Source organism: Gobio gobio (assembly GCF_949357685.1).
Source record: "Gobio gobio genome assembly, chromosome: 10".
NCBI classification, from domain to species: Eukaryota; Metazoa; Chordata; class Actinopteri; order Cypriniformes; family Gobionidae; genus Gobio; species Gobio gobio.
The window spans coordinates 57,904,623-57,919,448 of record NC_137116.1 but is presented as its reverse complement, the minus strand read 5'-3'; the positions used below and the strand labels follow the sequence as shown (position 1 = coordinate 57,919,448).

General features: G+C 38.5%; 1 protein-coding gene across 1 annotated transcript; it reads right to left on the bottom strand.

Moving 5' to 3' along the window:
* Positions 1-1,334: 1,334 nt before the first annotated feature.
* Positions 1,335-14,351, bottom strand: LOC307133093 (protein SSUH2 homolog). The gene is made up of 9 exons (XM_079827882.1): positions 13,331-14,351; positions 13,149-13,209; positions 10,239-10,360; positions 4,860-4,922; positions 4,655-4,737; positions 2,225-2,317; positions 2,011-2,134; positions 1,832-1,939; positions 1,335-1,704 (listed from the first exon to the last, which is right to left on the bottom strand). Exons 1-9 carry the CDS (start codon positions 13,352-13,354, stop codon positions 1,561-1,563), a joined length of 822 nt encoding a protein of 273 aa, XP_079684008.1. The 5' UTR covers positions 13,355-14,351; the 3' UTR covers positions 1,335-1,560.
* Between the last annotated feature and the right edge of the window lie 475 nt (positions 14,352-14,826).

Below are 14,826 nucleotides of genomic sequence, written 5' to 3'. Positions count from 1 at the left end.
TGTTCCCTAAGGTCCATTTCTTCCTTTCCACTCTGTTAACTTATTTACAATCCTGTGATCAATGTAAATGTTTCCCTAGTATATGACCTGTATTATTATTATGATTTTTTTATTTATTTATTTATTTTTTTAATTTTTTGATTTATTTATTTATTTATTTTTGATTTATATATATTTTTTTTAATTTAATTTAATTGTATTTATTTTTTTTCTTGTATTGGTATGTATATTTAGGTTGTGTATATGTGTATGTATGTATATGTATGTGTGTATGTATGTGTATATGTATGTATATGTATGTATGTGTATGTATATGTGTATGTATATATGTATATGTATATATATATATATATATATATATATATACACATGTATATGTGTATGTATGTGTATATGTATGTATATGTATATAATATCTGTTTCGGTGGCTTCATCAAATACGGTTTTCTCAAATATGGTTATCTCTTGTAATACTTTAATATTTTGATATTCTTTACTGTTTATATGAATATGCTGTGGACAGAGGGGGGACTGGTTGGGGTGGTTGATTGTGTCGAAGAGCTTTAGTATGTCTGAGTGTGTGGTTGTTTGATGTTATTTTGAGGACCCCCTCGAAAACGAGATGTTCCATCTCAAGGGGTTATCCTCTAATAAACTCAATCTGAATCTGAATCTGAATCTGTAAAAAACATTGCCTTGGTTTTACTCCAAAAAATTGAGGCAACTATTTGCAAACATCCTCGAAACAACAACGGTCACACCTGATGTAGACAACGCTGTTATAAAATTACCATAAAATATGAAATATGAGGACAAAATTTGCGATATGGAAAAATATGTCATCACCATGTGAAAAGGGTTCATTGCATCAGCCAAACCCAGCAGTAAATATTTTAGGTAAATGTAACTTGAATTGTATGTTGTAAAAGCACATGTCTACAAAGCCTTGTCTAGATTACTCAGATATATAATTATAAAAAAATGTTTTAGCTACAAATACAAATTTAGTGAGCTACTCAAATTATCCAAGTAAAGTAACCAACAAAGATTAATTTGTAAAAAAAAATTTGTCTATTACAGTCTTAATGATTCCTTATTATCAGTGACTAAAATGCATATTTGAGCTGTTGAAACTTAAAGCAACTTGCACTGACATCTTAAAACATGTCAGTGCCATTGTTTTGTCTCGAGATGCACACTAGTAATGTTGTTGTTTTTTAATCTAATGCACGTTTATAATAAGATACTCAATGTCCTAATTAAGGCCTAATCCTGGTCTAATCTAAGATCTGTCTGTGAAACCAGGCCCTATACCATCAACCAATAAACCAATAGCAATTTTGTACAGGTTTTATTTTTGTCAGGTTTGATGTAGCGGATGTACAGCGCTGAAATGACATTGCATTCCTGCATTTGACAGATGCTTTTATCCAAAGCGACTTACATTGCATTCAAGGTACACATTTTACATTTTGTCAGTTCTTGCTTTCCCTGGGAATCGAACCCATGACCTTGGCGTTGCTAGCGCCATGCTCTACTGTCTGAGCTACAGGAAAGCCATCACATCACAGAACAGCAGCAGCAGGTGGCAGGGTAGTCGAGAACGTTCACTTTCAACTCATTTCCATACACATAGTAAACATAGGGCTTCTCTTTCCAAGTGTACTTCACCCTTGTTATGGTAATGAGCTCGACTGTCTGTCTCTGGAACAAGGAAATATTAAATTACAAAACCAGATTCAGGTTTCATCCGTATTATGGAATAGTGTTGATATGCACATCTTACAACTCTAAATATTGTAGTGTGAATATTGTATTGTAGTGAGGGTACCTGCTGTAATATGCGGGAGTTCTTGGTATATTTCCCCTGATGGTGTCTTATTAACCGCTCAGACGCTTGTGCAACAGAAACATCAGGGAAACCCAGCACTGGATACACCTAGAGTGAACATACAGCCACGTTTATCATCACGTTTATCCTTTCTTTTATCTGTCTGCACATCTGTATACCATAATCTGGGCGTCTCTGAAGAGCTCCTTCCCTGAAACCTTCCCCAGCTTTTCCTGTCTCAGACCGCTCGAATCTTGCGCTACAAAATCATCCTTCTCTACAAAATCATCCTTCTCGGTGCTCCTGAAATGGTCCAAACAGTAGCTTACAGAATGAGACAGATCACTTTGACAGGGTGTGCAGGTATTATCAGTGAATATATGATGATAATACCATTTGACTTTGAGATTGATGAAGACCAGTAGCTGTCCATTTCCATCACAGGTGTCACACTTGTTGAAGCCACTGCCGCTACATGAACCACATCTGAAAAGTGCCAGATAAACACTCAAAAGACACCAAACCACAGCTGCCCCCCTACTAGATGCACTTAGAACTGTTTAAAACATCATGTTCAGGACATGAAGGACTCTATGGCAGTCTGAATCAAACGTGGTGAGAGTAAAACACTGGTTGGTTGGTGCCAAATAATAGACCACACTTTTTCTCTCTATTTTGATTGATTCTTATGAATTGTCCCAAAAGACTGGCTGAAGAGTGGAACAAGTTGTATTTAAATTAAAATGTTTCCATTATCAAAACTCTAATTCTCTCATGACATCACATACGTAATTTTATATTGTAGAATTTTTTTTAAGAAAATTCAACTGTGTACCCTAACATTAAAATTCAACTGTGTACCCTAACATTAAAAGTATTTAGTAGTTAATGATTTAAAGCTGCACTATGTAACCACTAGGCCAGTGTAATATATTTTGTTCAGTTGAGTACTTACAATATCCTAAATGTTTCCAACTATTTGTAAATGGTGAGTAAATCTTCCCAGAGGAACCGGGACGTGTGAGGGCGTGGCCTGTCGATCTCTGTGTTCCCCTCGGTTTCTCCCAAAGTCGCCTCTTCCGCTCATGTATATGTGGTGAAACTAGGGTTGGGTACCGAACTCTGTACTTTTAAGGGCACCAACCAAAGTACGTCGGTACTACCGAGTACCGATTCACATTAAATCAATCGGTACCAAATTTCGGTACCTGAGAACACATCTGGTGATATAGACTATAGATCTCCAGAGCCGCTCTGAGAGAGTCACATTTTACCGAAAAACGACCGTCATGTCACAAACACACAGAAACTCAAGATCTTCACGGCAACCCGTCAAAATAAAAGTTTGGTTTAACTTGACAAATATATTCCTGTTGTACAGTAGAATTTAGATACGTTTCAGTGTAATAATAATACTAATATAATAATAATAAATTATCAAAACATTATTTTATTAAAAGTAATAAATCACATTTTTTCTTCCATGTTTTAATTTTAACAGTATAAAGCTCAGTTGTGCAGCACTTTGTTTGACAAAAAAGTTTGTTTAATTAAGTTTTAGGGCTTCATTTGATTACCAGAAAACAGACAACACAGAATTTGTGGGAAATCTTTTCATAGAAATTGAATTAAAAAGAAAAAACAAATAATATGGTTGTTTTTATAAATTCAATTAATTAAGTAACTATAGCCTACAATTTACTGGTAAATATTAAAGTAATCAAACATCACAGATGATGGCAGACAGAGACCAAGGCAGCTCTGGCATAATGTCAATATCACTTCTATAAATGACTTACAGTTATTAATGTATCCCTAAAGTACTGAAAAAAGGTACCGTTGGGTACCGAATGTGAACGGTACCCAACCCTAGGTGTAACGCAGAGCTGTTTTATTATATTAGATACATTTGAGTGTGTTGAAAGATATGTTATAATGCCACTCTGTACGTTGGCTTGGCGCTATTGAGACACTTGTTCACACTGCAGTGAGCGAGATCAATATTAGGCGGTAAAACATGGCATTCTGTGCGGTAAATCAACAACACCAGATTTAAACAATAAGGCTAACTGTGTTGAGCTGGAGAACAATGATCAGTTTCTGTTGATGAATGATCCAAACTGTTGCTCTGCTGTCTAATAAAACACAATATATTAAAGTGTTTTTGGTGTTTCCATGGTTTCTACAAAATAAAACCGAAATCGAGGGTAACGCGGGTATGATGTCATTGATAGTCTGTGTCCTGGTTAAAATTGCTGATTTCTCTGGATTTATACATTCTTGGAAACATTTGAGATAATGTAAGTACACAAGTCAACAAAATATATGACATTGTTCTAGTGGTTTTTGGATATTTTAATCTAAAAATCGTACATATTGCCACAATTCACCAGTGTGAGTGCCCGTGATCACCACCAGAGGGCACTCCAACCCGTACTGTCATTCCATCAAAGACTACATTACCCATAATCCTTTGCCCGGACTCATCATCGCTCATTGTTTGCACCTGTGTCTCATCACCTCATTACCCCAGCCTATATAAACCATGTTCACTCTATCATTCACTGCGAAGTCTTGTTTGTTATCACTGCATTTCTGAGCGTTTCCCTGGTTTCTTGTCTGTCGGTTTTTTGGATTATTTGCCTGTTCCGTGGATTACCCATTTGCCTGTCTCTCCTGCCTTGTTTGCCTGATTGGACTGATTACATGTTATGACCTCTTGCCTGTTTGATGACTACGAGTTTGGATTACCCCTTACAAATAAAATTGCATTTGGATCCTCAATCTTCTGTTCCTACAGTACATACAGAATGCCAGACTTACTTCTCACATCCACTACAGTGACATCTACTGCAGGACTCGTTATCAGGACTTTGACCAGAACCGTTACACCCAGAGCACACTTTCTGCACAAAGACACAAATAAAAGAGTCTCTAGTTTTACATGCCAATAGTATGACGTCTTTTAACCACCACATTCTCCAAAAACTACTCAGTGAATAATAAAACTGGCCTGATGTTTACTTACACTTCCAGTTCCAGTGCATGAAGAACAGGCGTTTCTTCCCATTCCACTGCACGGGTCACATTTCTAGGACACAACAAGAAACAATTTTTTGCTTTCCAGTAATGTGATTATGTACTCTTAATGTTCCCCAATTATGCTTAAGTGGGGGTGGGGGTGGGGGTGGGGGTGGGGGGGTATTACCTTCCATGTGTTATAGAGCTGTTTGTGAATATATTGTCTCTCAAATAAAAGAACTGTTTCTGAACTGCCTGAAACCAGTCGTCAGTAATTCCAGTCTTACTTCCTGCACAAGTTTGTAACACATTTACATAATGCCAGCCTTTATCCCTTTTCCACCAGCATGAACCGGGTGCTAGTTCAGAGCCAGTGCTAGTGCAGGTTCGGAGTTGGTTCGACTGACGAGCCTTCTAAGAACCGATTTGCCTTTCCACAGGCTAGAGAGCCGTCACAGAGCCAGTCTTACGTCACTGTATACGTCTCATCTTTCTCAGCAACGCTAGCAAGATACATCGGCGCTGTGCAGACCGATCAGCGTATGATATCAAAGTACCGCAAGAGTGAATCAAAAGCATAAGGAGTCGCGTGATCTCGCCGTACTTCGATGTCATACGCCGATCGGTCTGCACAGCGCCAATGCATCTCGAACAAGCCTTCCATCAACACTGGCGAATGTTGTGTTACTACTGATGCTCATGGCTTTACGATCCTACATCGGCATCAAAACACAGCGAATCCCACGCAGTCGTGCAGCTCGCCGTAATTTGCATAGACGGAGATTACAAATGAGCAGCTTTTAGCTCCATTAGCTGCTATTTCAAAAAGGTCGGTCACAAGTTTGTGTTGGTCTTGTTGGTCACGGTAACTCCAGCCCCTGACGCAAGCAGTTCTTACTTCTAGACCAGCAATGTTTTGGTGCTACTTAAGGCCCTGTCCCAAATGGTACACTTCGTGTGCACTTTCGGTCTAGTGGACTTACAATGGCTGCTGTGTGCGTGTGTCCATTAAGTCCACGAGACCGCAGGGTGTCCCATTTGTCAATTTAGATCTCAGAAGGGTGCTCGCGAACGCCCCCTTTGAGGTCGATATGCGCCCTCGATGCGCACTATTGCCGAGCTCGCACTGGTTACACAGCGGACTTCTTCCCAGGCAGTCAAACCGGCATTACATTGTGAAAGTGCGGACTCAGAGGAAGACCGCAAGGGTTTAAGGGTGCCATTTGGGACAGGGCCTCAGTACCACTTTTCTTTGTTCAGAGCTGGTGCTTTGGGTGTCGAAAGACAAAGAACTGATTTGCTCTGGCTCCGAACCAGCAATTTTGTTCGAGACCAGAGAACCAGAATCCAAAGTTCTCCATTGACTTTGTATTGCGTGAAGCGCCTCCTTGTCACACAAAAAACAGAACAATGTCTATGTAATGTCTAAAGCTGCTATGTGACAAGGTGTACAGAAAACAAGCTAAAAACCACAAAACTATAGCCGCGTTTCCACCGCAGGAACTTTACCCCGGAACCAGGAACTTTGGGGGGGAACTCGGTGTGTTTCGACCGCAGGAACCAGGGTCTAAATGAAGTTCCGGGTAAATATTTCCCCCTCCAAACGGCCCTGCTTGCGAGGTGGGACTTTTCAAAAGTTCCCGAACTTTCGGGGGTGGGACTTGGGCGCTGAACATGCTGATTGGTTGAGCTCTCGCAGCTATTTTTTTTTCCACCGCCATATTTACAAGTCTTTTGCGAGGTGAGTTCCGTGGGTTTTGCGTTCAGTAAATATTTTTTTTTGCAACAATGGAGTTCAACAAAAAATTCGACCGATGGACCGACGACGAGGTTCAGGCTTTATTGAGCATATATGCGGAGGAGGACATCCAGCGGGAACTGGAAACGGCGACCCGCAATGAAAAGGTATAACTGAAGATATCGACTCGGTTCCAGTCACACTGGAAAACAGCGCAGAGAGAAGTTGAAGAAATTAGACAAGATTACAAGAAATTAAAGGATCATAACAACCGGAGCGGTTCCGACCGCCTGGACGCGTTGCTGGGACACAGACCGTCCTTTTCTGGCGCAGCGGTAACGAAAGACTCGGCTAGTGCGTTGTTGGAAACCATCCAGGAATCCGAGTGGGTTGAAGGTAAATATATCATCTTGGTATCATCTATTAAACTCGTTGCAGTGTTTAAACACGTTGCAGTAACTTTTTTCAACGTGCTTTTCCAGACGTAACGAGTGGCCCTGATGAATCGCAGGCAACGGAGACCAGCGTGTTTTCCCCCGCGGTCACCAGTACGTTATAAAGCTGACAAAAATGTGTATATATTTAAAAACTGATGTGTAATCCTTAATGGTTTTGTTGTTTTTAATTGTAAACTTAAATTGCCCATGATAAAAATTGCACACTGGGCATTGTTCAAGCTGGCCAAACAATTGTTCATTATTTGTAGTGAAAACACTTTAAATAATTAATTGATGGTTTCTATTGTTTCATGGTTGCCTTGTGTATTAATTTCCATGTGTTCCTGTGCAATTTTTCTACTTAGAGAAAAGGAAAAGGGACTGTGACTTTCTTGATGCACTGAGGGACATGGAGGATGATGCTAACCGGCCGTCCTGCAGCATGGACAAGAACTGACCAATATATGCAGCTGTTACTGGATGGCCAGGCCGAGGAGAGATGAGGAGGCAAGAGCTGGCATTCCACCAGTCAGAAGCGGAAGAAAGCAGACGGCAGCAGAGGGACTTTCAGACCGGGTTTCTGTCTGTTCTTGGACAGTTTGTCCAGTTGTTCAAGAAGTAGCCACAATGACCAGCCGCTTGAATGAAGCATTTGCTCTACCACATTTGTACTTTATATATTGTACATGTTGGCACAGCTCTTGGAAAGGTTACTGAAAAATACACTTTTTTTATATTGTTGTTTTCACATTTTATATTTTCATTTTATTGTTCTAGTAATTTATTTGTCTTTGCACACTTTTATTTTAATTTTGTAAGAACTAATCTGTCTAAAATAAAGTAAAATGTGTAAAATGTCACTGTGTCTTTAATTTCCACATTCTAACTATATAACCACATTCTAATTGTATTCATATAGTGTAGGAAGCAAATAAAAGGGCTGCTGCTCGCAAGTCTTTCTGAATATGCACATAAACATATCTAGAAAACCCAAATATTATATTTTTAAATGTATAACTATGTGAATGTAGTATAATAACTTATAACCACAACTTAAGTGAAGCCATAAGTGTGGTCTTACTTCATTTCAAATTTGAGGAAGAAGTCTCTAATATTATGCATTTAATGAAGCATATTGTAATACTAGTCATGTGATTTTTTTTTTTTTTTGTGAATGTTAAGAGATGTTATTGTGATAAAAAATAAAATACTTGCAGTCTAGTACCTAATCTTTCAACTGCTTAATTCAGTCTATTGTTTTCATTCAATTAACTTTTCACACATCTGTCATGACTGACTGAAACCTCATTATCCTTTTATAGAAAATGTTTTGTTTTGGAATTGAGCTATTACAACACATTCAGATTTTGGATTGCCCATCATCCCATTTTGCATTAAAATGGTCAAACCAGGTGAAAGTGCACGTTTAAATAAGCAGTGTTGGTAATGTGTGTACATATAATCAGCAAAAGCAGCGCTGCTTGCATCACCTACACTTGTTATTGTTGCAGACAGTATCGCGCAAAAGTGATTACTGTCCGTCGGTGACTGGGAGGAGCAGTCGCGCGCATTCCCACGTCACCGGACTAATTTGCCTAATCTCCCCGGTACTTTAGACCGCGGTGGAAACGCAGATTGTAGCAGGTCTGGGGGAGAAAAAGTTCCTGGGAAAAAAGTTCCTGGTACAAATAGTTCCGGGTAATTTCGGTGGAAACGCGGCTTATGTTTTTATAAGCTGTCGACCCAAAAAAATGAACGTTTCAGGAGACAAAAGTGGATACAGTAAACATGTTGCCACTGTTAAATCAAAAATCCAAATGTTAGTTTTATATATTATATTTCCTGTCTGTGATTGCGTTCCCCTCCAGTGTGTGTAGTTTAATATAACATGTCCGCTCTGTCTCAATTGCCTGTATCCACTTTTGTGTCCTTATACGCTCGTTTTTTTGGGGGTCGACAGCTTATAAAAACTTCTGGGTTTTTGGTTCTGTGTTGTTTAGCTTGTTTGCTGTACACTTTGTCGTTTATCAGCTTTTAGACATTGTTCAGTTTTTTGTTATAACTCAGGAATGAAAAGGAGGCGCTTCACGCAATACAAAGTCAAAAGAGAGCGTTGGATTGTTCCCCCCCCCGGTGGGCGTGGCCTTCAGATTATGATGCGTGTCGCTCTGTCTCCATATGGTCTTCATCGGCCACCCGTGATCAACTGTAGTTGTAGCTGATGCCTGGAGGAGTGTGGATAATGTAGTTGACATGACACGAGAAGACTTTGCATGCACTTCTAAAGGATAAAGGCCTGTGCACACCGGGACGATTTTCGCACGCGCTTATCGCCAGCGTTTTTCACAACGTTTTTCGGCGTGTACTTGTGTTCACACTCAAGCAATTTTCACTGGCGATTTTCCGAGTGAACGTACAAATTCAGTAGATGGCGCTCCCGGTACACAAGCTGGTGCTGCGCCACTTTACGCTTCTGACATTCGCTTGTCACGCAGAAGAAGAAGATAGACGGTATTTACGTGCTTGCCAAAACCATTCACGCACTTTTTTCTAACTTACGAAAGGCATCTTCTTTGTCTGGTGTCTACTTACTTCCTCTTCGTCGTATCAATGTCTGCTCGGCAAGACCGTTTTGGTCTCTATATGGGCGCCACCAAGTCATGTTTTACTGTAACTTCAGCAGCTTATGACGTCGGCAATAAACATGCAAAAATCGTCTCGGTGTGAACAGGCCTTGAGGATGGTACAGTAAAACAGTTTGGTAAAACCAACACTATCGTTACTGTTTGTATCACTGTTTCCAAGTGCTGAGGAAGCTACCGCAGCTGAAAATCTGATATGACATTGGCCATTTTGTTTCTGATACGTGCTGCAAGTGATAGACCAATAACAACAGACTGAGGCAACTGACCAATCAGAGCAGAGGAAGCTCTCAGAAAGGAGGATTTTGATCTAACCATTTCAGACACTAAGAAAAGAGTGATATTGAGTGGTGCTGCAATGTATATTATGAGAAAATTAAAGTGTTTTTTGACATTGGATGCATTTTAACCTGTTGTAGCAGACCTCTAAACCAAAATGAGGAACCTTTAAAATAGCATAATGTGCTACCAAGCTCCATAGATGGTGATTTAATATAGAAAGCTTCTGATACAGTTGCTGCACACTGTTGTTTGTCTGGGCCCTTCTTGTGGATCTTGAGTGGTCAAACCTTGATTGAGGAAGTGTAGGGCACTCTAATGGTCTCCTTGTGCTCAATAAAGTAGGACGGAGGTTGAGCTGCAATCTCCCACGGTCCAGGAGCACGCTGAATCCCAGCATCCACACGCTGCCCTGCGGAAGAGTGTAGGCAATGATTTAGCCAGGGAACAAGGTTTAGATTGTGGAACTAATAATTGCAACCAATTTGAATCGCACAAAACCTGTTGCTATCGTGTTTATAGCTCATTACTAGGGTGTTATGGTTGCCAAGTCAAAAATGTCCATCCCAGAGTCTCTATAGTCTCCTTGGAAATTGGTGCAAAATGTCAGTAATATAAATGGACTGACAGACGAAGTGCAATAAACGTCTTGCATTCGAAGGTGGATGCCTAATGTTTGGGAATGCAATCGTCGTATTGTATTTTTAGAATTTATGCTCATCTTGGGTTTGCATCCATCCATTTTTCATCCATTTCTCGGGACCTGAAACTCGTTTAAAAGAATTGAGTTCATTGGAGTGGTCCAAGACCTTATGACTTTAGTCACACCTCATGAACACACAAAAAATTTATTGGATTTGAAGAGTTTATGTGGTTGAAATAAACAGGTAACACTTTATTTTGATAGTCCACTTTAGACATTCTACTAACTATAAGTAACTTTGCAACTACATGTCAACTAACTGTCATTAGAGTATTTGTAAACTGTCTGATTAATATTTACTAAAACTTTATTTTGTTGGTCCCCCAACAGACATTCTACTGACTATAAGTAACTTGGAAACTACAATTCAACTTATTCTACTAACCCGAACCCTAACACCTAACCATAACCTACCAGTCTACTGACAGTCAACTAATCCTCTAATGACAGTTAGTTGACATGTAGTTGCAAAGTTACTTATAGGTAGTAGAATGTTTAAAGTGGACTATCAAAATAAAGTGTAACCACAAATTCTTCCCTCATGGGTCAATTTGACCTCCTTAGGAATGAATGGAATGAAAGGAATGCTTCAGTACACATAGACAAACCAAAATTGCTCAAAATTGAAACTAAAAATGCTAAAACCTTACCAAAAAGTGATTTTATAATGCTATCTGAATGCATTCTGAAGAGAGAAACTCAAGAACTGACTTTAGGACCCAGCGGAACAGCTCATTTGCTCCATATAGAGCAGGGGTGTCCAAAGTCCGGCCCGGGGATGAATTTCAAACGGCCCGCAGCTTGTCTATTAAAACATATTAAATGTGGCCCGCCACAGCCCATCAACAACACTAACGTGCAAATCAGGAGAAACATTGAGCCGATCCAGTTTCAACCAACAATTCACCAACATTTATCATGGGTTTACTGTGGTAACACGAACTGCAACCATGGTATGTTGTCAGAAATGTAGGTTAATAATATCTTTTATTTAATTTTTAATGTAGACATGTATTAAATTAATAATAAATTAAAGTTACACGCGCCAAATTACAGACTATTTTTGTCATTGTATTTATATTAAATGTGTTTATAGATTAAATACCATAAAGCCATTCTAGATATAGAAATAATATTTTTATGTGTGCACTGAAAATATGCTCTTATTTAGTATTTTTGTCTTTTTTCTAGTCTAAATATCTAATAATTCTTAAATCAGGATGCATTTAGTAGATAAGTAAAAAGACATAAGACATTTTTTTCTTGTTTTCTGGAAAATAAAATTAAAATGAAGTGAGTTTTTGCTTAGAACAAGCAAAATGATCTGCCAATGGGGTGAGATGCCAACTCTTTTTGCAATCTTGTTCCTTATTTCCGTCCCAAACAGAAACAATATTATTTTTCTTACCCCATTGGCAGATAATTTAGCTTGTTTTAAGCAAAAACTCACTTCATTTTGATCCCCCATTATGTCATTTTACTTATCTAGTAGAATTTTAGATATTTGAAGAAAAGCATTTTCTGGTTTTGGTTTTACCTGTGGTGATCTAAGTAGAGTACTCGTTAATTTAAATAAGAATATAGTCTAAACTGTAACCCTTTAAAACCGAGGTTGTTGAAAGTTTTACAGATATTGTTGTGTTAAATTTACATCTGTGTCCAATCTCAAGTTACTTCTACTGTCAGCTCAAGCTTTTGTCAAATCTGTTATGTGACCAAGAAACAAAACATGAATATATACATATATATATATATATATATATTGTAGGCCCCCAGGTCTGTCCACAACATTGATTCTGGCCCCCTTTTAAAATAGTTTGGACACCCCTGATATAGAGCTATAAGGCTAGTTGCAAGAGTCATGAAATATCATCTTATATTATTATTTTTTCACAAGAGGTCGGCAGAGACACCCAAAATGACCCAATGTGAGATATCTTGAGCTGATTTCAGCTGGTTATTGCATGTATTGGAGAGTTATTTTGAATTTACATTGAAACAATGTGAAAATGTGCTTAAATTATTATTTATTAAATTATTTATTGATCAAATCTAGTCATTTAAAAGTAAATAAAAAAGAAAAATAATTTTCTAAAAATCGTCCCCCAAAAATTGCATAAAAAATAGAACAAATATTATAAAAATGAAATGATATAAGCTATAATTTCAGGGAAGGATTTGTCACAGGATGCGAGGGAGGATTAATGTGATAACCCAAATTTTGCATAAAAATAGGTTGATTAAAACAGCTTATGATATTCTGTCCCTGTACACTCCCTCCTATGTAAATCCAGGGGATCATTTATTTTCTAATATCACAGATCTCCTCAATAAGCTGCACATTTTGAGATATCATTCACATCTGTACATCACAAAAGCACCGGATAGTTTAATACACAGAGGTCTGTTTAAATCTCTAATCACAAGTATTATCAATAGTGATGGTGGTTTGCCTAATCAAACACAACTATTGATAGACTCGATTGACTTTTGGTACCTTTGTAAGGCTCCTGACTCCACTTAGTAGATCTGGACTCTGTGAACGTCTCCAAACGATACTGAGAACAAAAAGCCTCAGATGGACATTGCGAACCACGTTCAGCTCTATGAAGCCAGAACAACATCAGATTCATGCAGGTCTATAATACACAGAATGATTGTCATCACTAAGGATCTCACCCTGTAGGTGTTGAAGGACTGCATGTTGGTTATAAGTCCATCTCTGACGGGGCAGAACTATAGCAGCACTTGCTGGAGACGTACTCTTCAAAAGCTGCATGTGCTCTCTCCTCTGAGATGGACGGAATGTTGTTGCTAACAAGAAATGATTAATAGACATGCATGTTGAATTATGAACGTGCAACAGGAGTCAGTTTCAGAAATTAAGACGTCTGAAGCACAGAGACCTCTTGCACTTTAATTCATAGTAAAATGATTGATTTAGCTGCACTGGCACTTTCAGATGAGAACTGAATCATCTGTGTAGTGACACTATTGTCTTCTGTAGAGCTGCTTAGCTGAAATAAACCTGCTTCATCATTGATGAATTTTGCTGTATTAGGGCTGGTTTACACAGAACACGTTTTTCACTGACGCAGGTCAGTGGAAGGAAAAAGGTCTAGACATGTGTTGAACCACTTTTCATTCATTCATTCATTCATTTCTCTTTTATTCCTTTCATGAAAATGGATTATTTGTACAAGGCACATAAAATTCATTTGAAGTTTTCCTTTACATTTCCATGATCAGAAAGGAGCAGATGGAAGAATAATATTCTTATATTTATCTGCCCCCTTTATAAAAATAAATAGTAGATGGCAAAAAAACTTTTAACTTTTAACTACACTGCAAAAGACACGAGCACAACGGTTTACCCTCAGGTCCTCTTCATTTAGGGCTCACACTTGTCTTCTTCACGGTCAAAAGTGACCGAAGCCTTAAAACGTAACTTCCCCTCCCAAAAATTAGAATTTTGAGGGTATTTTATGATACCATGCAATATTTATATTAGCTATTTTTCCCCATTAAAAAACTAAAACAAAAAAAACCATTTCTAATATATTTTTCAATTAAAGCAGTTTTCCATGTTAACTCTTTCCCCGCCAGCATTTTCTTGGAAAAGTTGCCAGCCACCGCCAGGGTTTTTGATTATTTTCACATAAATGTAATGGCCCATAGAATATTTGATTGTTTGAATATATGAGCATGCAATATATCAGAAGAAAGAGCAGACCCTCTGCGTTTAAAGGAACAAACAAAAACGTTTTATTCTAGCTTCATGCATTCCTTAAATGGGCGTTTCATAAAAAAAGCAACATTTTGAGTAAAATCTGAGAAAATCAAGTTTTTGTCAAAGACTCCATCCAGATCAGATTCAGAGCGATGATCAAACACAGATGGAGTCGACCGAGTCCATCAACACCCACAATGCTTCACAGTCCTAGAGCTCGTCCTGGGTCCACATCTCATTCAGGACAGTTTTGATTTATATGATGTTTAATGTTGATGATCACGCTATTTTACATGTGCATCTGCTTACATACGATCACTTGTTTTTGCGTCTTCCTCGTCTGTGTTTTGATCAGGAGATACTCATTCAGAAGATGTGTAATAGCGCCCCCTAGCATCTAACAGTGAAAACCCGGAAAATTCTGTGTTTGGGAAGCGTTTTTTCA